This window comes from Elgaria multicarinata, chromosome 5 (genome assembly GCF_023053635.1).
Source record: "Elgaria multicarinata webbii isolate HBS135686 ecotype San Diego chromosome 5, rElgMul1.1.pri, whole genome shotgun sequence".
Classification (NCBI taxonomy): domain Eukaryota; kingdom Metazoa; phylum Chordata; class Lepidosauria; order Squamata; family Anguidae; genus Elgaria; species Elgaria multicarinata.
In genome coordinates this window covers 84,701,478-84,729,108 of record NC_086175.1, presented here as the reverse complement: position 1 = coordinate 84,729,108, position 27,631 = coordinate 84,701,478, and the positions used below count along the sequence as shown (strand labels likewise).

Sequence of the window (27,631 nt, the reverse complement as noted above, 5' to 3'; positions counted from 1 at the left end):
CCAGGCAGACCTCTCTGAGGAGCTCATTCCACAACCAGGGTGCCACAGCGGAGAAAGCCCTCCTTCTAGTAGCCACCTGTCTCACTTCCTTTGGCAGGGGCTCACGGAGAAGGGCCCCTGTAGATGATCTTAAGGTCCGGGCAAGTACATATGGGAGGAGGTGTTCCTTCAAATAACCTGGCCCCAAACTGTTTAGGGCTTTAAATGTCAATACCAGCACTTTGAATCGGGCCCGGACCTGGACTGGCAGCCAATGAAGTTGTAAAAGGACTGGCGTAACGTGATCTCGCTGGCCAGTACCTGTTAGTAAATAGGGTTGCCCTATTTTGTACCAGCTGAAGCTTCCGGACCGTTTTCAAAGGCAGCCCCACGTATAACACATTGCAGTAATCCAAACGAGAGGTTATCAGAGCATGGATAACTGTAGCTAGGCTATCTCTGTCCAGATAAGGGCGTAGTTGGTATATCAACCTAAGCTGATAAAAGGTGCTCTTTGCCACTGAGTTCACCTGTGCCTCAAGTGACAGTTCTGGATCCAAGCGCACCCCCAAACTATGGACCCGAACCTTTAGGGAGAGTGCAACCCCGTCCAGGGCAGGGCAAACATCACCTCGCTGGACAGATGAACCACCCGCTAACAGTACCTCTGTCTTGTCTGGATTGAGTCTCAGTTTGTTAGCCCTCATCCAGTCCATTACCGTGCCCAGGCACTGGTTCAGAACAGTCACTGCCTCACCTGGGTTTGATGAAAAGGAAAGGTAGAGCTGGGTATCATCCGCATATTGATGACACCTCAGTCCACATCTCCAGATAACCTCCCCCAGCGGCTTCATGTATATGTTAAACAGCATAGGGGATAAGATAGAGCCCTGTGGAAGCCCATGGCTTAAGAGCCACGGCACAGAGCAATAATCCCCCAGCACCACCTTCTGGAATCGGCCATCCAAGTAGGAGTGGAAACACTGCAACGCAGTACCTCCAACTCCCAGCTCAGACAACCTATCCAGAAGGATACCATGGTCGCTCTTTCCTGCTCCGTTCCAGCGCCCCCGCCACCTCCACGCCCTATTTTACCTAGAGCTAGCACCGGCCCTGCTACTGAGAGAAAAGAGCCCAAAAGTTATTTGCTACAGTTCAAATTTCTTGGAGGAGGAGAATTGACATGCGGATTAGGGGGTTCAACTGAACCCTTTGAACCTGTTGTCCGCAGGCCAATGTGTACAGATGAGGACAAAGACTTATTCTGTGCTGCCCCATAAGCAGGACTAGATCTTATTGGCTTAAGTAACAGAAGGGAGATTTTGTTTCAGCATTAAGAGAAACAGTAGCAGCAATTTGACAAAGGAACCAGTTATGATGGGTGGGTCTTTAGGCAGAGGCTGGACAGCCGTTTGTTGGGGATGCTCTAGCTCTGGATTTCCTGTATTGTGCAGAGGTTGGCTGAGAAGGCTTGCAAGGCCCCCTCCAACTTGGATATTTAATGACTGTAGAACTTTTTGAATGCCAGTACTTATATTTGAGAAAATTAACAGAAAATTTATTAATAATCAGCTATTAAAGTGGAGGAAATAGTATTAATTGCAGTTACTTTAATGTTAAAACTATACAGTAGAATCTCCTTTGTGCCCTTGTTTTGACATCTTGTTTTGAATCACTGACAAAAAATGTGATTGGCATTAGTTTTCTTCCAAATGTAACATTGGCAGATCTGATGTCATGTTAGTCTGTGCAAGTCAAAAGCTAAGGAGATCTGGTTCAAGGGATTTGGCATTGATATAACTACCTGTGTTGTATTGCTACTTTGGCACAACACCCATTTGGAAACTATGTCTTTGATCCAAATATCTGCAAACAGAAGAGCACTTAGGCATTGGGACTATCCCCCCTCTCTACTGCAGCTTCCTACATTCCCCCCCCCAAGTTGCACTTGAGTGTCATGGAATGGTCCAGAACAACATGGAACAGGGTGTGCTGGACTGCTTGCATGCTAGTTACATGGATTTGGGTCCAGACTTGTGTGAGAGGAACACTGTTCACACAATGAGTAGTGAGAGAACTTCCTGACGATGTCCTGTTGTCTTGTAAGGTTAAATCATCAACTAACCCACTGAATTCCATTTAACCGTGGGGAATGCTTATTTTGTTGATCCCCCTTATCTACCCAACTGTGCCTCCAATAATACCAGTAAACAAGTATAAGGCCAAATAGATGTTGCATGTCCTTACACACAGCTTAGCACAGGCTCTCATAAAACAGGTGTATCTAAAAACTGAGACATTGATGATGATGATGATGATGATGATGATGATGATGATGATGATGATGATTAAGTTTACTTGCCTGTGAAGGGAAGCCTACACATATATAGTTGTTCGCCCAAAGTTTTCCCATTGTACCGGCATAGGTTCGAATCTATGTTTCATTATTATTTTTCAATGAGCGATATATGCTGGAGTGTCATGTATGGTTTTCACATACATGCTTTGAGATTTGAAACACTTGCTAGGAGCTTTAAAATACTTGTAGAATCAACATAAACCCACCAAACATGGTGTACTTATGACTATTTAATAATGCCCTTGACACACATACTATTGTACTTTATTCTCCAGCATTACAATGTAATGCTCTACAAAGAAAATAGATACATTTAAAACATTGTTTGTAAATACAACCAACAGGTCTTAAATGAAAATCTGCATGAAGCATAAAATCCTGTTTCCTTTCATTCTGTTTGGTCAACTGAAAAAGAACATCTGTACCATCATACTTGCTGCAATTTTCCACCCTAGCAATTACGCACATGAGCAAAGATCATGTGTAGTGTTAGATAGCAGGATAGAATTGAGCAGAATTTCTGTTGAGGTGGGTAATTTAGTGGAAAACCTTGATTAGGCAAATTTTGCCAAAAGGTGCTTTAAAATGGTATACCTGAAGTTTCACTTTGTCAGAAAGTAAATTGTGCACTTAAGAACGGGCTACAAATGCATTATACATAGACATAATGTTTTAATGAAAATTAAAAGGGCTTTTGATTTGTGAATTGGATCCATACTGTTTTATATAGAGAAGTGTAATTGAAATCAGTTGGACTTAAGTTAATTCACTAGTTTAAGTTTGATTGATTCTAATGAGTCTACTAATTATAGATCTATCTCCCAATGCATTTTTCAAGTGCAGATAAGTAAAACATGTATTTGGTTTTTTTTTTTTAAAAAAGTTCAGTTTCTATTCTACTTAGTAGATTAGTTTGGAAATACGTTATTTTTCTGTCCAAAAAATAGAAAAAAAATGTTTAGCACAATAGTCTTAGGGCCACGGGTGGCTACCATTCACCTCAAATGCATGGCACTCATTTCCTTTTTGCAGTCACTCTTAGCAGGGGCTCTCTAGGGTTGCCTTGTTTGCTTTAGCGGTGGGACAGCATCTGGACTAATAGAGGAGGTTTCAGGGATGGGAAAGTGGGAGACCTGCTTTTCCTCAGCTGCAAGGTGGCTGGGGCAGGAGATGAAGAGGAGAATGCAGGAACAATCAGCCACATAACTATAGTAAGAGAAGAGCTCAAAAGGAAAGAGCAATAACATTAGCTAGCTGATGTACTGCATAGCCACTGGAGGAGGAGGGGAAATTGAATGTGCAGGCAAGAGAGAGAGAAGGTTGGAATTTGCCCGCCCAGAGATTGAGCAATGAGGACTTTCTTGCACAAGATGGAGAGGGATGGGGAAAAGAGCCCCCAAAATGTCTCCAGTGAAGTATGATGCACAGAGTTTTTACTTGATTTGGAGAGATGGAGGCGGGGGGAGGGATAGCTGGTGGGTTGATAGTGAAATTTTTCTTTAGATTAGTTAATAGGATTGGATGATGAGTTTTTACTATTTTCAGTATTGTGGCTTAGATATTATTTACCGTTTAGTGCTGGTTGCCAATATATGCAGCTACAGTTTTTGTTGAAATCTCTGTAAGGGCCATCAGTGTTGAGTACTTCAGAGTCAATTAATTTATACCGTTGTAGAAATTAATTGACTCTATACAGAAAGCTAAGCCTACAAAAGCTGTTTGCAAATGTCTTTTGGAATGTAGTAAAGTAGATGTTCATATTGTTGGAGAAGAATGGAATTGGTAATTAGAATTCTCTATATGGTCTAACCAGCGGAGAGTTGCCATAGTTGCTTTAAACACCTGAAAGAGGCTTGTATCCCTTGTCCATAGAACATTTTTATAATAAGCCCATACATACAGAATAGTTGCAAAGTTTTGATTGTCATCCATCAGTACTTGTTGAATGTAATGACTATTCAGCTTTCAAATGTTCAGTTTTCTTTGTACATTCATTTGGGTCTTAGCTAGACTTAAGGTTTATCCTAGTTTCATACCGGGGTCGTCCCTGCCTGCTCCCGGGATATCCTGTGTGTCATTTACATGAACAGGGATGACCCTGGGATGATCCCGGGATAAACCTTAGGTCTAGTTAAGGCCTTGGTTTCCAATTCTGTAGATATTAAAAAAACACCTTTAATAAACTAATTTCACTTCATGATATCTGAATCATTTGCCAATACACAAAATAAATGTGATGTTGCTAGGATATTGTTTCTTTTAGCACTTTAAGTCTAATTCTCAAAGATGTGGAAATCAGCCAAACTTGAGCTCATTGACATTCTTCAAGGGGGAATCCGCACGTCGTTCCGAGATCGCTTCTAAGCGTCCACAGTGTGGCGTGAAAGCGAACGTGTAACTGGCCTTTGGAAGAGCCGACGAAGAGACGTCCTTCCCGCCGCCACCCACAGACCTCCTCGCCGACCGGCGAGGAGAGCTCGGCTGAAGAAGGCGGGGTTGAGAGCGGAAGAAGCTCTCCACCCCGCCTTCTTCCCCTGAGCTCTGCGTCCCAGCCGGCGAGGAGGACTGCGGGTGGCGGCGGTGGCGGGAAGGACATCTCTTCGTCGGCTCTTCCAAAGGCCAGTTACACGCTCGCTTTCACGCCGCACTGGGGTCGCTTAGAAGCGATCTTGGAACGACGTGCGGATTCCCCCCCAGTTCCACCTCAAAGCTTGGTTCAGCTCATGTCCATATCAGGTTGTGAGCCCCCACCTGTTGTTGTTTTTTGCGTGAAAATTGTGAAGTACCTGGATACATACTTTGGTACTTATTTGGATGCACATTCAACAATACACCATCTCTTCTCATTGATTAAAGCATGTTTGTGCACCTTTTATTATAAGTACACATTTTATCATGAATATTCATTTAATGTACAGTTTTTTCGAATGCATTCCCCCCCCGCCCCCAACCATGAACAGAATTGAAAGCTCAGGAATGTATGAGCTTTGATTGGAAATCACTTGCGGATCAGAAGGTACAAATAGGGTAAATTCTAGTTATAAATGAATGGGAAGAAATCTCTTTTATATTTCTACTATTTTTTACCCACAGAGAAGTGAAGGAGCAGTTGTAGGCAGCATCAGAAACATTTTTGCTAAAGCAGTTTAAATTGAATAAGTGTGTGTTCGATTAAGATTTTGCCGAACCATACACGTCACAATTTATTTTTCTTTGAGCTTCAGCTGATGGCTTAAATAAAGTTATGAATGTAAATAAATAATAATAAATTGCAGCTCTGCTTGTATTATTTCTCTGGGAATTTCTGTACAATTTTAGAGCAACTCAGCGGATGATTAGGTTTAACCTTGCTCCTCTATCAGCTAGGTTGGCTTACATTCTATCAGCAAGGGATTTAAATTTACTCTGACACATTTTAATTGGCATTTGTGCAACATGTACACACAGATGCTGAATTCATTGAGAAATCCTATGTACCATCTGTTTAACTAGATTTGTCCTCTATTAAAATCTATAGAAAGTAACTCTAGGTCCTTTTAACGCTTACCCATATATTTATCTTGCCAATATTTCCAATTACCACTTTAATAGTGGTTGCTGCATGTTTTATATTAACTGCTGAGTTTAATTAAAAGAAACCATATTTTACTTGCCCTTTTGCAACATCTCTGTTGTTGGCTTAGGCAGGTTCCTTTTTAGTTTGCTCTAATTTGTTTTTAACAGAGGCCAGAATTAGAAAAATAACACAAATATTTTTATCAAGTTGCTTCAATCTGTTCCTAAGCTGGAGGAAATTTAGGTAAGTGTATACAGCCTCATACGTATGCGTGTGTGTGTGTATGTATGTATATATGTATGTATATATATATATATTGTAGGAAAACATCAGTAGTCAGATATCTTAATTGCCTACATTCCTTTGAAATGTCTTGAAGCACTTTGTCCTTTTTCAGCAGCCCACAACCCCCAACTGCAAAAGTTTGGAAGGAATAGAGTTGAAGAGCAATTTATAGCTAAAAATCACATTTAGTGATGGATAAACAAGCAATGTTCAAGTTTCTCTGAATTCTTCCTTGTCATTCACTTTGCCTTGTTTGTGTTTCTGAATGCAAACATCTTCTTGCGTTTTTAAAATAAATACTTAAAGATATAAGTAAATACTTATCCTTGTATTTGGTAACATTTGGGAATTAACATTAATGGGTCAAGCCTATGGAAAATAGGTTTTGAAGAGGTTGCTGCAAAAGAAAATGGAGAGGCGTGTTAGAAGAACATTAAATTGAGAGGAGTGGTAGATTGGAGGAGCGATAGTCATGAATAGGGATATAATGGGAAGCAAGAAAGATAGTAGGATATCTAATGCATTCCTTTGTTTTTGGTGGACCTTTTTAATCATCTGGAATACCAGGAAGATTCTTTTTATATGGACATTCTTTGAGTGGAATTTCTGTTCCGTTCATAGAGACAAAACTTTGGATCTATCCTAGAAAGTTAAAACAAGAATAAATAAAGATTATTCACTTTGAAACGTAATGATAAGTTTTATAAGTAGGTAGTCTGATTTGAATGCCAATACTGAAATAGCTTAGTCACCTGTGTGAGTTAGTTAATGTTTACACACCAGTTTGTTTACCTTGACTTCTTTGGACAAGATCAGCACAGAATTTCAATATGTTTGGTGTTGAGGTGAAGAGATTGTTGTGGGCAGGATTTTTTCATTGGTACAAGATGTCATGGAGTTCCAGTGATTCATTCCATTCTGCAGCCTTGGTGAAAATAAGCACTGGACACATTTCCCCCTTTGTCGTTTAGGTAGAGAGCATAGAACTGCAAGAAAGAAACCTGTTAAGGATCATGCAAGATAATAAATAAAAATGAAAGTTTTAATATCTGTAGAAAAGGAATTGCAGTAGAGTTTTAGTGACCCATATAATGAGAAATGCAGAATACATTAATTAGTTCCTTTTGGCGGGGTGGGTGGGTTAGTAGTTTATTAGGGTGTACTAGTTTTTAAATAACTGGAATGAGATTTCCAAGTTATATACAATTCTGCTTGAAATGGTTTTTCTTCATAGCTTCGGAACTATTTCTTTCACTTAAAAATATTACACCTGATTCTCATTTTAAGTCAGTTGTTCAGTGGAGCATGTGATATCCTCTCATGGGACTATATCACCTCAGAATCTAAATGGGAGAACAATAGTTTGAAAGTGCTCTCCCTACTGAAATAGCCTGTATGTAGAATGCTTATAGTTTAGGGAGAAGCTTAGTCTTAAATCTGCTCTAAGACTACTAGGGATCAATTCTATAATATATATATATGGGAGAAGATCCCGATGAACTCATTGGGATTTATTTCTGAGTAGACACCTACACAATTGTAAATAACTTTTAACAAATATTATAGTGAATTCTAACTATGATATGTGATACTTCCAATTGCAACTCATTTGTAATTCCCCCCAAAGAACCAAATAGCAGATGTTGAAATTTACATGTTAGAATGGTTAACTTTCTATGATGTCCTTATGGTAACTTTGCTAATGGTTAGAGGTAAACATGTTTCACCTCTCAGTTTTTCCACTCTTTCCATGGTAACTCATATTTAAATAATAATTCCCATGCAATTTGTCTTGCTAGATGATAGTGAATGCAGACCTTCAGTTTCAAAGGAAAGGTTAAGATACCATGAATATCTTTATTTTTGAAGGAGGCTGTTGAGATTTCATCTTGGGAATAAAGGATGTGGGCTTCTTAGGCAATGTCTTCAATACTGGCATATATACATACAACCTGTTTCCATACTCTTATGAAAAATCATAAATACAAAGGGCTAGCGTACTAAGAAAATAGCTGTGGATAACTCCTATGCGTGTTTAGACAGAAAATCATCCTGCAACTCCCAGAATTCCCCACCCACACTAGCTGGGGAATTCTGGGAGTTTTAGGACATTTTTTCTATGCAAACATACATAGTATTGCACCCTAAGGCTGCAATTTTATATACATTTATCTGAGAGTAAGTTCCTGTTGAACTCAGTTGAGCTTAATTCTGTGTAGACATGTATAGAACTGAACTGCTAGCTAGTATAGTGCTTTTACATTGATAGATTTTCTTATTAATTTAAGACAGACAAACTATGGAACCGTAAGTGTCTGATGTTTAATTGCTTATTATTAATATTTTCAAACTTCCAATCTAGAAGTATTTTAATAGTCCGTTTGGCCTTTTTCCTCTCTCTTTCATATTCAGTCTAAATTGTAATTGTCTAACTGACTTTTTTCCTACCTCATTATTCAGTTGTAATAGGGGCTGTTGTTGTGTGTGTTAGATGATATGTAGATTAATTTCCATTGTAGAATTCTTAAATTATTTATACTGTTAGGGAATAATGTGCATTTCCATTGTTTATGGCAGTGGTGTTTCTCATTAAAATGCTTCCTCTTTCTTTTAATTAAATCTCCAGATACTTTAATGTCATCTATGCTCTCATGAACATTCAGTTGTTTCTGTTATTACAGACTGAATTTGGCGCTTAACTTTTTAAAATAATTTGACTGAATTTTCTATTCCAAGATTTCTTTTTATAAATAAGTAGAATTGAGTCAATTTTGCTTTCTCTATAAGATGAACATTTTGATAATATTCAGAAAGCAGTAAGTTGAATGCAATATTTTATTATCAAAGGAAGGACTGAATATCTCCACTGATTTTCTTTCATTAATCATAACAACAACAAATTTCTTCTCCTTTGTACTGCTGCTTTATCCAAAATACTGTATGCTACAGTGGATTGATTGCTAGTGTGTTATGATGTATCTCTATGAGATGTGTCATACTGTTAACTCTGAGAAGACAGAAATATATTCTTCCAAAAAAAAATGTGCACAACGATAGATAAAATTTTGATTTGTTTCAATCCCCTGTACTGTGCAATTTCCACCTTTTATATGAGAACAGGTACCGTAAGTGTAAAATATTTCATTTATTGTAGGAATTGGACAGAAGTGGATAATTCAAATAATAATTTTAGTTTACAACTTATAAGAACACACAAATTATCAGAGAGGAAAAGTGTGTGTGTGAGTGTGTGCGCAGACACACACACATGCGTTTTCAGAAGCTGAAAGGTCTTACACTAAAACATTAAAAAGAGGAACTAAGCAACTATTTGTAATTACAAAGCAATAGAAAGTGCCAATCAATTTCATTTAAGCAGGGAGCCAAGCATTTACTCGAGCAAGGAAGATTTCTCCTTGTATTTTAGAACGTGATATGCAAATTAGAAAATATCTCTTGGGATTTTTCTTTCTCTTTTTTTCCAAATTAGAGAGGCTGAAAGCAATGTTTTACAAGTGCCTGTATTCTTTTTCTCCCCTATAGATTTCAGAGCTAAGCATTTTTATATGGTGTTACATGTTTTGTTAGTTTGTTAGAGTGGTTGTAAAATGTTGATTTACTTCTAGTAAGGGAGAACATAAAAATGTTATGCTGTATATCTTATTTTTATAATTGTTCAAACCTTTTTTACTTACTGATTCAAATGATTGATTCCCAAGGTGGCTTAAAAGCATTCTAGAAACAATACCAAATTAAACAAGAAGCAGCAACCATCACAAGAGCAATTAAGATAGCAGTAAACAAATTAAACTCAATTAAAAGCCCAGGGCTTCTAAAGACTATCTAGTTTAGTCCCTGGCAAACAGATAATGCCAGAGAGTTTCAGAGAGTCATGTGCCATGACTTAAGGCGAGTTCACCATGGAAGTTGGAGCCATGCAGAGCAGGATAGCTGGCAAAAATGTATGTGTTTTGCATGGTTAAATCCAATATGTATTAAAATTATAAAGCAAAAGTCCTGTCTTTTATAGGGTCAGTTTTTTAATATATCCATTTTTTATAGTCCTTTAACTTTTAAAGCATTATTAGTCCATATTCAGTGATCTTGAATATCCACTCAAGGTGATTAACAAGTGCCTTGCTGGATCAATCCAAAGTCAACCTAGCTTGGTATTCTTAGCAGCAATCCAAGTAAAAAGCAACTCTACTATGTAATTAACTGGAAGTCACCCCTATCCTAGAGAAACCTGCTTCATTTCTGGGATCGTGGCCTTAGACTCTAGATGTTAAATTGGGATAAAGTTGGGAATCAATATTCCAGTAAGTATATTGAAATAGTGGAAATAAAACCAATGTTTTGATTACCCTCCCTGCATTGTAACTACTCCACACTACTGAATGCTGTATGCAGACGTATTTTACATAATGTATTATTTAGCTATATATTAATTTTGAAGAACAGATAATATTTTCCTACGTTCAGTGGCTTTCTTGTGCAGCTGACAATGTGTTTGAAAATTTTTGTCTAAAAAAACTCAGTTAGTGTAAATTCACTGTAGAATACTTCTCTGACTGTTTGGGGGAACTGTTTTTGAAAAGTAGTTTTAAGCCATGTGTGTCTCCCCATGTGTATCTTGCATATACCCCGTTTATTTAGTGTGTTTCTTTTTGTCTATTCAATGGGAAGATGAAATCCTAAAAATGAGTGATTTCTTTTGCCTTGCAACAGGACTAGGATAATTTCCTTCTTTTGGCTGCACATTTTCTGAGCCAAACATGTTTAGTATCCTTTAAAGTCCTTCACCCCTTTGCTTACTTTATTACAGTAATAACCTTCCATGGTGCATATTAATTTCATAATATATTCATTAATTTATAGTCCTAAAAAAAGCATTTTATTTACATTGGTAAATCCCTAATATAAACATAATAATAGCATTTTAAGTCTAAGGGCACAATAGAATCACAGAATAGTAGAGTTGGAAGGGGCCTAAAAGTCCATCAAATCCAACCCCCTGCTCAATGCAGGAATCCACCCTAAAGCATTCCTGACAGATGGTTGTCCAGCTGCCTCTTGAATGCCTCTAGTGTGGGAGAGCCCACAACCTCCCTAGGTAACTGGTTCCATTGTCGTACTGCTTTAACAGTCAGGAAGTTTTTCCTGATGTCTAGCCGAAATCTGACTTCTTGTAACTTGAGTCCATTATTCCATGTACTGCATTCTGGGATGATCGAGAAGAGATCCTGGCTCTCCTCTGTGTAACAACCTTTTAAGTATTTGAAGAGTGCTATCATGTCTCCCCTCAATCTTCTCTTATCCATGCTAAACACACCCAGTTGTTTCAGTAGGGCTTCATAGGGCTTTGTTTCCAGATCCTTGATCATCCTGGTTGCCCTCCTTTGAACACGCTCCAGCTTGTCTGCGTCCTTCTTGAAGTGTGGTGCCCAGAACTGGACGCAATACTCTAGATGAGGCCTAACCAGGGCCGAATAGAGAGGAACCAGTACCTCACGCGATTTCGGAGCTATACTTCTATTAATGCAGCCCAAAATAGCATTTGCCTTTCTTGCAGCCATATCGCACTGTTGGCTCATATTCAGCTTGTGATCTACAACAATTCCAAGATCCTTCTCGTTTGTAGTATTGCTGACCCAAGTATCCTCCATCTTGTAACTGTGCATTTGGTTTCTATGAAGATAATTGGCAGCCTCCAAACTCAAAGTATGCAATGTAGGGTGACTGGAGCGCAGAGGCAATATTTGCTTCCACTCTCCAGCTGTCCTGCATTCTGCTAGATGGGTGATTTTGCCTGTCCAGCATTGGCACTTCAGAGTAGGAGGGAAGGAGGTTGGGGCAGTCACAGGAAATGCCACATGGCCAATTCCCGAGTCTCCTCCCCTCCCCGAACCCAGGAAGATCGCCTTTTTCCTGTTTCCAGAGATGTGCTTCGTGTCCTCCTGCAGGTATTGGTGTTATACTGAAGTGGGGAGCAATTTAGGTTAGTTGAAGGGTAAAGTCCAAGTTTGCAGGCAATGGCCGACTTTCAGGTTATTCAGCAGTGTTGGCCTGGAGTTCTGATCATCTGGTCATGTTTAATTCCTAGACTCAATTGGAGGGAAGGAAGCAATCACCAGGCCCTTGAATGTGCCCAGAAAAAAAAGTTAACAGGGAAATTTGCATGGCATTAACCAGACAGGATGATGTGAGTATCCCACATCCTGGGAGTTTACAAGTACAGAGGGAGCAATACAGATGGGACAAGGTGCATTTAACTTACCTCGGAAATGACATGTTCTTGTCAGATTTGTGAGGGGGCCTGCGTGATGCAATTCTGCACAAGTGGGGGGGAGGAGCGACTAAACAGAGGCTTGTTGTACCTGTGGCAAGTATGTGTGGGCATCTTTAATGGGAACAGGATTGGTGATCATTCAAAGGCACCATTGCAGTGACAGGTAGTGCCTGAGGCTGCCAGCTAAAGGTTTTGCGACTCCAGCTGAGAGATAAGGGTTATCTTTGAGGCCAACTCCTCACCCGCTTGGGAGTTTTGCAGCCTGAGGGGGGACAGTGATATGGGAAGGCCTCCCTTCCCCAAAAGGGGCAAGCCTGGGGGGTGACAATTTCACATGCACCACTCAACGTGCATTTATTTATTTATTGCATTCATATACCGCCCAATAGCTGAAGCTCTCTGGGCAGTATACAAATTTAAGACAATTCAAAACAAAACAATAGTATAAAACCATATTATAAAATACAATATAAAAGCACAACCAAGATTAAAAACAGCAGCAATGCAAAAATACAAATTTAAAATACAAATTTAAAACAGCAAAGTTAAAATTAATTTATAGACTGTTAAAATATTGGGAGAATAAAAAGGTCTTCACCTGGCATCTAAAAGAATATAATGTAGGTGCCAAGCGAACCTCCTTAGGGAGCTCATTCCACAGCCGGGGTGCCACAGCAAAAAAGGCCCTCCTCCTGGTAGCTACCTGCCTTACTTCCTTTGGCATTGAATGTCTTGCCCTATTCATGGCACAGCATGATGCCGGCCTAGACAGGATGCCTCTTAGGTTCTTGCCTTTTCACAGATCTTTCAATAAATGTAGCTCAATTTTAAATCCAATATCTGTTGTGTCTCATTATTTCCCACCCTCCATTTACTTGCAACTGCTCTGGCTGTGAAGGAACAGAGAACATGGTTTCTGGGCTCTGGGACCAGAGCCTTGTTTCCAACTTCAGAAACCAGAAACTGAACAATCCTATGTCCCCCCAGATGCTGTCTGAGGGGACATAGGTTTGTACCCTAAAATATATTTAATACAGCACTGTAAACCCACTTTTACTAGTTATTTATTTTTTCATTCATTCAATATTTTTTCCTGATTTTCAGGAAAAAAAATACATCCCAAAGTGACTCACAGCAGTTAGTATTGAAGGCATCTTGCCCAAGTGGCCTCAGAAACCTGAAGCCAGCTTTCCTTCCCTGAGAACTCATTAAAAATGCCCCCTCCTCTAACTACTGCACTGTGGAAGGAGGGTTTTCAGTAATTCACAGTTGCAATGCCGTTCTTTCTGAGATAGAGAGGGAAAGAAATGCTTATTCTGGGGCTATTATATGGATCAAAGCTGGTCTTTCCCTAAAGCAAAGGTGGGCAACTTGTAATCCTCCAGTTATTTCAGCCTACACCTCCCATCAGCTCTGGCTGTGGAATGAGCTCCCTAAAGAGGTTCACCTGGCACCTACATTATATGCTTTTAGACGCCAGGTGAAGACCTTTTTATTCTCCCAGCATTTTAACACTCTATAAATAAATTTTAACTTGGTGTTTTAAATTTGTATTTTTGCATTGCTGCTGTTTTTATCTGGTTGAGCTTTTATATTGTATTTTATATTATGGTTTTATACTGTTGTTTTATACTTTGAATGTTTTTAATTTTTGTGAACCGCCCAGAGAGCTCCGGCTATTGGGCGGTATAGAAATGTAATAAATAAATAAATAAATAAATAATGCAAAACGTTTGGAGGGCCATAAGTTGCTCACCCATTCCCTAAAGCTTATAATGTTTTTTTAAGGGTTGCATTAGAAAAAAAATCAAGAAAGCTAGGTCTGTCGATGTCTCTTAACAAAGACAGCTGAAACTGAACCACAATGTACAAGGCATTTTGCTTCTGATTATTGGGTACTGGGTAAACAACTTCAATATTACTGCCACACCCTGCCTGTGATTGTCCAGGAGGCATCTTGGTTTTGATATCATTACCTGAAACTTGCGTTCTTTCACTTAGCATGAACTGAAGAAAGTGTTAGTGCTCTTATAATTATTTTAATACTTCTACTCTGTGACAGAAAAGTATATAAAATGGGGTATGATAATACCATAAATAATAAATAACCATATGAAAAACACAAAGTAAAATAAATAATAATTTTTCACAGTTAAAAACAATAAAACAAACAATGACAGCAACCACTGAAATAATTTTAAAAACATACAGAAAGTATGTTTGAATAAAAATGCTGTCTTTAAAAGTCAAAAAGGAGAAAGGCAGTTGAACCTTCACTAGTTTGACTTTAATAGTTTGCTATATCTGCTTTTCTTTTTAACACTGGATCTATTTTTCTTACTGTTCCACCCCTCTCCCCCTTTATACTTATTCCAGGATATTGGCAGTGTTCAGAAAATGCATTGTTTCACTGAACAATTGTAGGTATCTTTCTCAAGTGATTAAAGGTGTATATAGTTTCTTCTATAAACAGTTTTTAAAAAAGGAGGGAGAAGGCTTAAAATAAGAGTAATAGAAAAATGTAGTCTCGGAGTCCTTCCAGCCATCAAAATATACTGTTATTTAAGTAAACAAGGGTTTTATTATACTAACATTTAACATGGTATAATTTAAACTTTAAAAGAAAATGTTACACGTATATGAAAGTCTACAGTGAAAAAGGATACTTATCAAAGTTATCCTATAAGAAAGTCACTCTTCAAAAGTTCTTGTATCCGTTAACCTATAATTTTTTTCCATGATGGCACCATGCCTCAATTCTTTTCACAGCAGTTGTTCATAGTGAATTGATCTCAGATAGTAGTAGAGATGAGGTGAGTAGAGAAATACAGATAGAGCTAGTATTTATTTGTGTGTGGGGTGGGTGGGTTATATAACAATGGACATTTTGATAGGAAAATAGCACATTCAGTGGATTGAGTTCAAGTGAACATAACATAACAGTTTAAGAAGAGCCCTGGAAGATAAGAGCAAAGGCCTGCCTGGTGCAGCCTCCTCTTTCTCACAGTGGCCAACCAGGTGCCCCAAATAGGAAGCCCAAAGCAGGATATGAAAGCATTATTCCTCTCCCATTGTTGTTCCCCAGCAACTGGTATTCAGAAGCATGCTGCCTCTGTTCCTATAGCCATCTTGACTAGTAGCCACTGAATAGGATTGACTACATAGTTTCAAGGACCAAAATAGAATTAGCACCTTTTTATTCCAAAATATAAACTCCATTGTCATGGGTGCAGCCATGGCCAAGCCCAATAGATAAGTAGCAGATACATGTAGAATTGAGCAGAATCTAGTAAAGGCTAAATAAATTTTAATTTCTTTGTTTATTTAGTAACTTGTGTTTCTACCAAAAATGGTTCTCAAGTCGGCTTGAAAATCGCCAAAAATGGTTCTCAAGGCTTGTGTTCCTCTATTACTACCTAGCAGGATATAGTTAGGAGCATAGAAAGCAGCCTTATACCATTGATCATTGATCCATTTAGACTGGTGTTGTTGACACTGACTGGCAGCAGCTATCCAGAGTCTCAGGCAGGATTTCTCTTTGCCCTACCTGGAGATGCTAAAGATTCAACCTGAGACCTTTGGCATGCAAAGCATGTGCTCTACCACTGAGCTATGGTCATTCCAAGTTGTACAGGACCAATAAAATGCTGGCTGGTTGGCAGTCAATGAAGCTGTAACAGTGAAAGAAGGATTTCTTCCTCTCGTTCTCACATTGTAATTTCTCCTACCCTCAAGGGAGAATAGTAAGAACTGGAGATTAAGATTGCAGTGTAGCCTTCCTGTCATTGGCATTGTACAGTCTGTCTACCTTTCTTTGTGTCTTCCTGCTGGTGAAGGCATAGGAATGCTAATGAGATTGAGGTATGACAGCAAGAAGGTTTCTTCTCTGATTTGCATTCCTGCCTCTTTCATTCTTGGAGTTGTTGCAAAAACATAGGGAAAAGAGGGGCATTGCCAGCAGGGGGTCCAGATTGCATCCATTAGGTGGTGTAATTTTTCTTGTAGTCCATCAGATTTCCACCTTTTTCAAACACACACACATATTGCAATATTAAAATAGTTATAGTTAAGAACATCACAGCATTTTGTTTCTGCAGGGGGGGGCGTTAGTTGTGGGATTTTTTTCTTATTTATTTCTGAAGTTCTACATATTGAATGAATGTTTTAATGTGATTGGCTCTAAATGAGTCAGAAAGAAAGAAAGAAAGAAAGTTTTGCTATGTACATTGCATGATATGATAATAAACTAAGCAAAATATTTTATCCTTGTAAGCAAAGTGTTTTTAAAAGTCTCAAAACCCATTCTAACGTTACCTTTTGTGCTGTGGGAGTTGCTACCAGCATCGTACAACATTCCATAGGAAGGAATTACCTCATAAACTCCTTCAGGCCTACTTGAGTAGCACAGGAAATAGCTGCACTACAGCACCTCCCATGCTGTAAAAGTAACATCATGTTATTTATTGTGTGCCTTATAGAGTTTTCTATTACCACATTTTTATCTGAGATAACTTACTTATTCAGAGATCTGTTTCTTTTCAAAATGAAGATTAAAGGGAGTGACCAAGAATTTCAGTGAAGAAAACTTTTAATTTCAAATCCCTTCATGATTTTTAAGTGGGCTAAAGTACCTTTTTTAAAAAGACAAATAAGGATGGACAATATCTTTAGAAAGTAAAGCAACAATATATTAATCAGAAATGTGTGTTATAATTTATAGCACCATTGTTGTTTAATTGTTTCATCTAGGGGAAATACCCTGTTGGAAAAAAAATTGATAGAATGACACATGGATTTATTTTATTTATGAAAAGAGAATCTTGCTATAAAGCTGCTTAATTTTTTGATAGTAACTTCATCTATGACAAAAACAGCTGTAATCTACAAAGAGACAACAAATACACCTTCCTTACTGAACTGACGGACAGGCATACCAAAACATCAGTCTGGTCTCTCCTTTCTTCCTTTTGCCTCCTCATGCTTCAGCTGTGAAAAGGTAACAATACTGGGCACTTGAAATGTACATTTCTCAATCTCAGTTGCAATGTACATTTTTTGTTCATTTCCCTTGGCAAGACAAGGAAGAGGCTGGAAACAAGACTAACAATTTCAAACAGTGTTTGATTTACTCATACACTTGCACATCAGGAATTGTGAAGATAGTCTCACAGTGTGCTGAACAATGTACTACTGCAAGTTGTCATTTTATGTCTTTTTTACAGCTGTCCTTCCTTAGAGGACTGCCCATCTCATCAGTCACTATGTATTCCATACTTTCTCTTTTCCTACAGGTAATAATCTTACCATGGCTATCCATTCCTGATTACTTTTCTGTCTTTGGAATTGTCAGCTTCCAAACAACATCATAATCAGGCTGTCATCAGTAGCTCACTAGTATGAACACATTATAGAATCATAGAATTGGAAAGAGCCATTTAGGCTAGTAATGGTGTGCCAGGGAAATTGTGCACTTTCTTGAAGTTCCGGAAAGTGTGTTTTACCTCCCTCTCCCCTTACTAAACATGGCCTTAAAGGCCCTCTTAATCCAAGGGGAGGGAGGCAAGCATGCTTTCCAGGACCTCCGGAAAGTGTGCAGTTCCCCTGGCACGCTAATGGTGTGCTGAGGGAATTGCACACTTTCCGGATGCCCTGGAAAATGCACATTACCAAGTGCTCGGCTGGGCCGTCTCCCGGAGCAGGGCTGGCTGGGCAGCACTCAGCAAACTCATGGGGCTCCCCACGAGTTCTTCACTCCCTAATTTAGGCCCTGCTCAGTGCAGGAATCCAGTTTAAAGCATCCCTGACAGATAGCTGTCCAGTCTTGGCTTGAATACTGACGAAGATCCCACGACCTCCCAAGTCAATTGGTTTCAATGTCTGATTGCTTTGACTGTTAGGACATTTCCCCCGATGTTCAGCCAGGTATGCCCCATCTTATTCTTGTGCATTTGATTTGTTTCCTGAATGAAGAACTTGGCAATTTTTCTCTGTTAAATTTCATTTTGTTATTTCTGCCCTGTTTTATAACCTATCAAGATCAATTTTGAAGTTTCTTTCGGTCTTCTAAGGCAGTAGCTATCCCACTCAATTTTGTGTTATCTGCAAATTTGATAAGCATCCCCCACCTCTTCCTTCAAGTCATCAATAAAAATGTCAAAAAGTACAGGGCCCAGGCCAAAGCCCTACAGCACCCTACTGGAAACCTTCCTTCATTTTGATAAGGAATCATTGATAAGCACTCTTTGAGAACAGTTTTCCAGCCAGCTGTGGATCAACCCATTAGTAGTGCTGTTCAGTCCATGCTTAACTAGTTTACTAATCAAAATATAATAGGACATTTTGTCAAATGCCTTGTTAAAGTCAAGATATATTATGTCCACAGTATTTCCATGGTCTACTAAAGAAGTAACTGATTGAAAAATAAAATAAGATTAGTCTGTCAGGATTAGTTCTTGACAAATTTATTCTGTCTTCCAGTGATGTGCCTACATATTGAACACTTTATAATCTGCTGTAGAATCTTCCAATGTATTAATGTCAGATAAAGTGGCCTATAATTCCCCAGACCTTCCTTTTTGCCCTTTTTGAAGAATGGAACAACATTTAACCTCCTCCAGTATTCCAGTACTTCAACTGTTCTCTAGGATTTTCCAAAATAATAGATAGAGGATCTGAGAGTCCATCCACTGTCTCCTTCAACACCATATGATGCAGTTCATTCAGACCTGGGAACTTAAACTCATATCTTTACTTATGGCAAGGGAGGGAAACTTGTGGTCTTCAAAATGTTTTGGTCTACACTTCCCAACAGCCCTCACCATTGGCTTTGCTGGCTAGGGCTGATGGGAGTTGTAGGCTAAAACTTACGGATGGCCACAAGTTGCCCATCCCTGATGTAATGGTTTTCATTGGGTTCTACATTACAGTGGGTCACCTCCAGAAGGTGGTGCTTGGAGAACATCGCTTGGCTCCGTGGATTCTCCAGTATGGGGTTCTGCAGGGGTCAGTCTTGTCCCCCATGCTGTTTAACATTTACATGAAACTGTTGGGTGTGATCATCCGGAGTTTTGAAGTGTGTTGTCATCAGGACACTGATGACACACAGCTCTATTTCACCTTTTCATCAGGTGAGACTAGGGATGTGCTGAACTTGGCTGCGACAATGGACAGTGGGTGGTTCTTCTGACCGGATAAAGGGTGTTCAACCTGTTCTGGATGGTGTTGCACTCCCCCTGAAAGAGCAGGTTCATAGCTTTGGGGTTCTCCTAGAACCATCTCTGTGAGGCTCAGATGGCCTCGGTGGCATGGAGTACCTTCTACCAACTTCAGTTGGTGGCCCAACTATGCCCCTATCTGAACAGGGATAACCTGGCTTCAGTTGTCTATGCTCTGGTAGCCTCTAATTTAGTTTACTGCAATGCACTCTATGTGGGGCTGCCTTTGAAGATAGTTCAGAAGCTGCAGCTTGTGCAAAATGCAGTGGTCAGATTGATAACAGGAACCAGAAGGTTCGAACAAATAAGGCCGACTCTGGCCCACTTGCATTGGCTGCCTGTACGTTTCTGAGCCCAATTCAAGGTGCTGGTTTTAACCTATAAAGCCTTACATGGCTTGGGACGATAATACCTGACGGAACGCCTCTCCCAACATGAACCTACCTGTACACTACGCTCAACATCTGTGGTCCTCCTCTGGGTGCCTACTCCAAGGGAAACTTGGAGGATGGCAACAAGGGAGAGGGCCTTTTCAGTGGTTGCCCCCCAAATATGGAACAATCTCCCAAACAAGACTCTCCTGGTGCCAACATTGTTAACGTTTCAGCACCAGGTCAAGACTTTTCTCTTTTCCCAGGCATTTAACAGCATATGTTGAGGTTTTAACTGACCCAAAGTAGTTGTTTTAAATGGATATTGTATCTAATCTGTTTTTATGCTTTTTATGGTTTTAAATTTCGTATATCTGTTTTTAATGTTCAGTGATTTAATCTTTGTAAACTGCACAGAGAATTTTGGCTATGGGGCAGTATATAAATGTTAATAATAATAATAATAATAATAATAATAATAATAATTTCTGGGAATAGTTCAAGGTGCTTGATCTTTAAAGCCCTAAATAACCTAGAACTAGGTATCATAGTTGCATTTGAATCTGCCTATCTGCAGAGATCATCAATGGATGTCATATATTTAAGAGCCCTCATTTGTGGAGATTCACCACACACCTTCTTTACTATCTCCTGAGTGTCAGGCTTTTGCTGGGTTTTTGTTTATCTCTTGAGTTTACCAAGGATTTTGATGAGTGTTTGTTTAAACTTTTGTCTGGTTTTTGTTTCACGTTGGCTGATGGTTTGAGTTGGCATATTCACTGCTGTTCTCTTATATGAACTATATTATTTGCTTTTCAATTGCATAGTGTGGTCATTTATTATCTTGTGGTTTTGTTTTAACTATGATAGCTCTTGATTTTTAACTAATCAGTGTTAAGTTTATGTCAGAAAGGCATCATAGAGTTTTTAAAAAAGAAATACACGGTTGCATTTCTTCAAATGAAGTGGAGCTGTACGCAGGAGCTGTTGAGAAAGTCAAAAGGTATAGGAACAGCATCTTAGCCATTTGTTTGATAGTTGCTCCAACCTATATACTCATAGCCGAATCGTTCTCCAAGTACTGATCTTTATATAGCCAAAATGGCACTTCCCATGTACTCGAGGGAGGTTTTGGCATGATTTGGGAAACCCACAAGTTTGTAGAAATAGAAACACTTTTTAAGGGGGGGTTATTTTTTTTTATTTAAGAGGGCATAAATAAGGGGGCATCCCCTTGCAAAAAACCACCCAGGACTGAGCTTGCTCAGTACACATGGATCACTGAGTAACTGTTGATGGGGAGAACAGGAAACTGCGGGGTGGGGTTAGGGGAATTGAATGAATTGGATGAGGACATTGCTGGTTGGTTTGAAGAGAAGCACTCCACATCACAATATTTTTTTGTAGGTTCCATATTTCATATTTTTCCTCCCAAATGAGAGACACATGCTGAAAATGTAGCTTTAGATAACTAACAGAACACACTGTACTGGATTACTCTGTATACTGCTAATACATCTTCAAAAGGAAGTGTATGCTCAATGCACATTTGAGATTCAGCATATAAAGGACAAGGGGAAAAATGCTTTTTCAGCAAGAGAAGCAGTCCTTAAATTTATAACTTTATGTTCAATTGCCAGGGCCTGAGGCAATCCCAAACGACGTATCTCTTTTACAGCTGCAAAAATAATTACATGACTGCTATCTTGAGAGTAATCTTTAATGGATTACATTCTGTTAGCTTTTCATTATGTAATGTTAGAGCCAAAATAATTAATAGTAAATGGGAAAAATATTTTTGCTGTATCTATTGCTAGTCCTTTGATGTTCTCCTAAGGCATTTTGTGATCTGCTGGATAATTGGTGAAAAGTTCTCATTTACAGACAAGGTAATGCACTTGTAAGATAGACTTTATCCTAACAAGTATAAAAATTACTCAAGTAATTTGCTTATATTAGGATAGTATTGAAGTTCTTTGTTGCTTCAAAGGTGTTTAAAAAAACTAAGGAGCTATCTGAAAACATTTCATCTTAGGTTTTATGAGTTTTTCCAGACATGAAGGGCACTTCATATTTATAAAAAACATTTAATTAGATTTTTTGTCTGGGAGAACTATATGGTATGATCCTATTAAAACACCTCTTCACTTTAGAATTCTGATATTAACTTGACCTAATAAGACCATCCTTTCCCTCAGAACAAACTCTTGTCTTGGCTCCAAACAGACCTGTTTTGCAATGATAGTATAATTCACAACTAGCATATATTCTATTGTTTTTCATACCTTCATCAAAAGGAGCAACTGACAGGAGGACATTTCACAAAAGTCACATTTTCATAACTGTTTTTTTTTAGGTTTACTGTGTAGAATAAGCTTCAAACATGGATAGAGAATACCTAAAGAACTGCTTTCAAATAAAACTTTTTTTTTAAAAAAATGCTGACATTAGTGGAAGCATGAGTGGGTTTAATAACAATATGGATTAGATTTTTACAGGTCCAGTGTCCTAGATCCAGGTCCAGGAAGATTCAGACATCATGGTAGTTAGTCCCAAATCTGTGGCTTTTCAAGATCATTTGAATGAAATGGTCACCATGTGAAAAAAAAAACACCATGTCAGAATCTATGTGGGATGCTTTTCTTCAGCAGGAAGAGAGATTATTTTTTCTCTTTGTTCCAAAGGTAAAATGAGGAAATAGCTCAGTACATATATGTGTGCACATGTTTATTGGATAGTTTTAGATTTAGTCTATGAGCTGGTAAGAGTACTTAGAACCTCACCATCCTATATGTACAGAATAAAAACAGAATTGGCTCACTTTATTACTTTGAACATGCACTGCTATCATTGCTTGTATCAGTGAATTTAGTAGCGCTAATGTAGAAAGATGTACAGGCAAGGAACAGTTTGACCTCCTGGGAAAAGGGGTGTTGATACAGGGGGAAAAGGATAATTGAGTACAAAGAATACTCTGGGGGTAGAATAGTAACTTTGCCTTGGAGGTAATTTTTCTTGTTGCAAGAAATTGTGGCCGAACTCTTCACACAGACAACTCTGAAGTCTATAGGTCTGACAAAGTCAATAGGTCTGGGGTGAGGGGGCACCTTTTTCCTGTAGGCCAAATTGTCCCTTGGGAAGCCCCATGTAAGTAGGATGCCAGCAGTAGGCAAGGCCCCCTCGTGGGTGGGGGCACTGTCAGTATGCAAGGCACTGAACTAATACCTCAAGGAGATACAAGCTCAGTGCCTCATCTGCTTCATCTGCTCCACACCTTCCCCGATTGGGGAGAACATGAAATGGCCGGTCTTCAGACTGTGTTACACTGAGCACCAGCTCAGCCATCAGGTAGGATGGGCAAAGCACTGAGCCACACTGATTCAAAGAGTGCTCTTTGAGGCTGTGAGGCTCAATTGGGAGTCCCCTTTACTTTTAATCTCCCCCTTGCTACTGAGCTGAGGGAGAGATGAAAGATAAAGGGTCATGGCCTGTGGAAGGGGGGATTCCTTCCTGGAACATCTTGTGGGCTGGAAGTTCCTTACCATTGATGTAGGCAGTACTACAAAATTTAAAAATGTGATGGTGGATGGCTAGTTACATGTAGTAAATATTAATGAGTTGTGTAGGGGCACACATCCAAATGTGCATTCCAGTGGGGAACCACTAAGATTTGCATTGGGAGACTATAGTGCATGCCTTTCTGTTTAATGTACACACAGATAGACAAACAGTCATTCCATTGAAATCAATGTAGTGCGGATACACTGCATTTGCATTCAGATATTTGTCTAATTGCACATCTGAGGATGTACGGTCTATCTGCATTTCATTGTTTTTGATAAAATGTATCCAAGGTTGTGCGTCTGCATTTGCAGTCCTTGTAAAGCAACACAGTGCTTTGATACACATTTGGATGTACATTTTATCATGGATCTGATTCTTGGGAGAGGGGAGGAACTGGAGAATGTGTGCATAAGGGTTCACACACTTCAATACCAATTCTACTTCCTCTCCGGTGCAATCCTTTAAGTTGTGGGAGGCCACTGTCCTTTGCAGTTTAAAAGACTGTCTGCCTCCTGGCAGGCTTTCCTCTTGGGGTTACTCAGAGTGTCTGTCTTTTTCTCTGACAACCTTTCACATTCACTCTATGTTGGTGCAATTACAGAAAGAGGACAGGATGGAACTGATAAAAAACATAAAATAATAGTGTTCCCATGAACTGTAGTTTGCAAAATCATATTATTTAACCAGTATCTTAGAGCCATTTTAATGTACAGTGTAGTCTCTGGCATTTACACTATATTCTTTTAGACACCAGGTGAATACCTTTTTATTTTCTCAGCATTTTAACAGTTAAGCAATTTAATTTTAACTTAGCTGTTTTAAATTTGTATTTTAAATCTGTATTAATTTCTGCCTTGCTGCTTGATTTTATCCTGATTGTGTCTTTATATTATATTTTATATTATGCTTTTATACTCTTTGTTTTATATTTTAAATGGTTTTTATGGTTTTAATTTTTGTAAACCGCTCAGAGAGCTTCGGCTATTGGGCGGTATAAATATTCAATAAATGAATGAAATGAAATGAATGGAAAAACATTTTCAAATAACTGCTTCCCTTCAGCTATTTGATAAGTGCACATCTGATTTTCACCTTTTTTTAGTGAGTACTACAGACTATGGAACTAGAAACTAAGATCAGGAATAACAAAGCAATCAGATAAAAATTAATAAGGACCATGTATGTAGCCATGCAACTAATATGGCAAACTTAAGGCGTTTAAATAAGAGCCTCTCCATCAAAGATACATTCTTCTCTGTGTTTAGGAATTAAATACTTCTCAGTAAGAAATGACAAGCAAATGTGGCAGATAAAAACGACACCTCTGCTTATTATATTGCCATAGAGAAGAAACAGTAGTCCAGTCTTTGTGCATGTCAAAAATCCAATGTCCTTTCAAACAAAACAATTCTTTGCATTCAGAGTACCACATGTATAAGACCACTTCCTTATCACTGATGCATGTTTTGATTTTCTTTTCCCCCACCCGTTCATTCTTTCAGTACTGCGTGATGACTTCAGACAAAACCCTTCCGATGTTATGGTAGCAGTTGGTGAACCAGCTGTCATGGAATGCCAACCTCCAAGAGGCCATCCTGAGCCTACAATTTCATGGAAAAAGGATGGATCTCCCCTGGATGACAAAGATGAAAGAATTACAGTAAGTTTGTTTAAAATAAAAACACTACCAGAAACCTAAAAATGTAATTGCACACTTAGCTATGCACATGAAAATGGAAAAGAGAACAAGCATGAAAGTAATTAGTGCCTCTTGGAGTTTGGTCTCCATTTTTCTCATCCCACAGTGATACATAGGATTGCTGAACCAAGTCTGTGGCAAGTAAAACTGAGCCTACAGGTCTTTGTACTACTCTAGAATTTTGAGCTAAAACAGATATTCCTGGGTTTGATTTTCCAGTTATATATTGGTGTAAATGGAACAGTCCTCTGCCACTTTTTAATTTTTTTTGCAACTGATCAACATAAGTAATATAAGAAGTGTTAGTAAAAGATTGATTCCAGTAAAAATAAGCAAGACCCTGTAAAGTCCTTTACTGAAATGGACCATATGACCCACTCAAAGGGTGGAGGGTGATGATGATGATGATGATGATGATTATCCTGCCTTTTGCCCTTTTCAATACTCACCCTTTAAAAAATAAACAAAAACTGAATGTGAAGACAAATCCAATTCATCAGTAGGGATGTTATGCCTAGTGTGTTCTTGCTGTGCTAGTTGCAGGGAGTGTATTTCCATAAGGAAGCATTAAAATGTATGCCCCTCCCCTGCAATCAAAGACAGTATTGGCTATTCTACTATTTCAGAACTCTATCAGTTAATTCCTGCCTCATTCTGCTGCAAGCTTAGCTCATTAACTGTTAGGTGGAAACAACCATGATAAGTAAATGTTGAAAACTTAATAGGTCTAACTAGACCTTCTGACACTTAATCTTTAAAAATTCATGCTAGGGCCATCTGAACTTGTTTGCATGAAAGGATTTACTGAATTATAACTCTGTTCTTCAATAAGATTTAAAACAAGACGCAGGGCAAGTTTGCTTATTATATCTTTTATCACAACACAGAGGGTACTTGTCATGCAAACTCATCAAGTATTCATAGTGTGATGGATGATTTCCATGGGTTTTTCATGTACCTTTCATTTATATAACTTACGATGTAGAAATTAGCTTGTGAATACATGAAAACTGCGGCTTATATTTGGGCATATGCTTGTGATCATTTGAATGTTGCATCTGAAAATGGGCTTAGAAATAACAATTAAGAGGCCTCTTCTTTATGTGTTCAGTTCCTGTGTCCAAAATTGACCAAAGGTGTTATTCTTGGAATTATTATCTAGATGCATTCACTGTAGGTTTCCCACAATTGATTTACCAAGAGACTGGGCAAAGCCCAAGGTAGATCATATTTCAACAGTGCTGTAAATTGTTTTAGCTAACTTGGAGTGGAGTAGAGTCCACATGGACATGTAACTTCCCTGTATATATGTGTAATGACGAACATGAGGGGCTTTAACCAGAGATGTGGTGTACACCCAATAGACATATACAGGATGCTCTTACTGAAATGGAGACTCACTACTTCTAAAATGGGGAAATTAGCTCCCTCTTTCATGACACATTTTTGGACTCAAAACACATGCGTGCACATTCATTACAGAGGAGTCGATACTGAATTCAGATAAATTAGGTTCATCTTATGATAATTCTGTTGCAACGAGTATTATAACATAAAATATATGAATGCTACTTTGTAATATAAAACCCAAACTCTACCACAGGCTTGGTGTATCGTGATCTGTATGAATGGCGAGGTAATATTCTATGATGCATTTCACAATATTCAATAGACAGTGGCTGGATTCACACAATCATGAAGGGGAAATAAGTCACGGTGGGTTATTTCCCATACTCTTGCATGCCAGCTGTATGCTGGGGGGATTAGCATAGTTACCCCAGCAGTGCAGCTTGTCATCTATATTAGGTGGGATTAGCATAATTGCCCTCAGCAGCACAGCTTGAACCTAGCAGGGTGGCTTGTTGCCTGTGTAACAAGCCACTCCAAAACCATGGCCTGTTGGAGGGTCCTGGGTGGCTTGTTACCCATGGCAACAAGCCACCCTGGCTGGGTTTGCATGGCATGACAAGCTGTGCTGCCAGGGGTAATTATGCTAATCCCCTTAGCACATGACTGGCATGCATGGTTAGAGGAAATAAGCCACCATAGTTTATTTCCCTTCTGTGATTGTGCAAAACAGGTCACTGGGTTGGATCCAAAGTAGTTTGAAGCTATTTCAGTGTTCAGAGGAGAACCTCACAAACTAGACATTCATGTCAATGGATAAGAGGGAGGTGATTCCTCCTCCCAACCCCATACAACACTTCACAACAATGTGAGAGTTCTCACTGGAGGTTGCAGGAAGAAGGGGTGATCAATGAAAATTGCTCTATCCTATTTTGCATCATGTTCTATGACTATATTTTGTAAATCTA

At 38.9% G+C, this 27,631-nt stretch overlaps 1 protein-coding gene across 1 annotated transcript in view; it reads left to right on the top strand.

Annotated features, from left to right (window-relative positions):
- The window catches only part of ROBO1 (roundabout guidance receptor 1), a 641,108-nt gene that overhangs the window by 490,139 nt on the left and 123,338 nt on the right, over window positions 1-27,631 (top strand). The window contains exon 4 of the mRNA XM_063126766.1: window positions 25,120-25,277. Coding sequence (XP_062982836.1) covers window positions 25,120-25,277 — 158 coding nt within the window. The remainder of the gene's footprint in view (window positions 1-25,119; window positions 25,278-27,631) is intronic.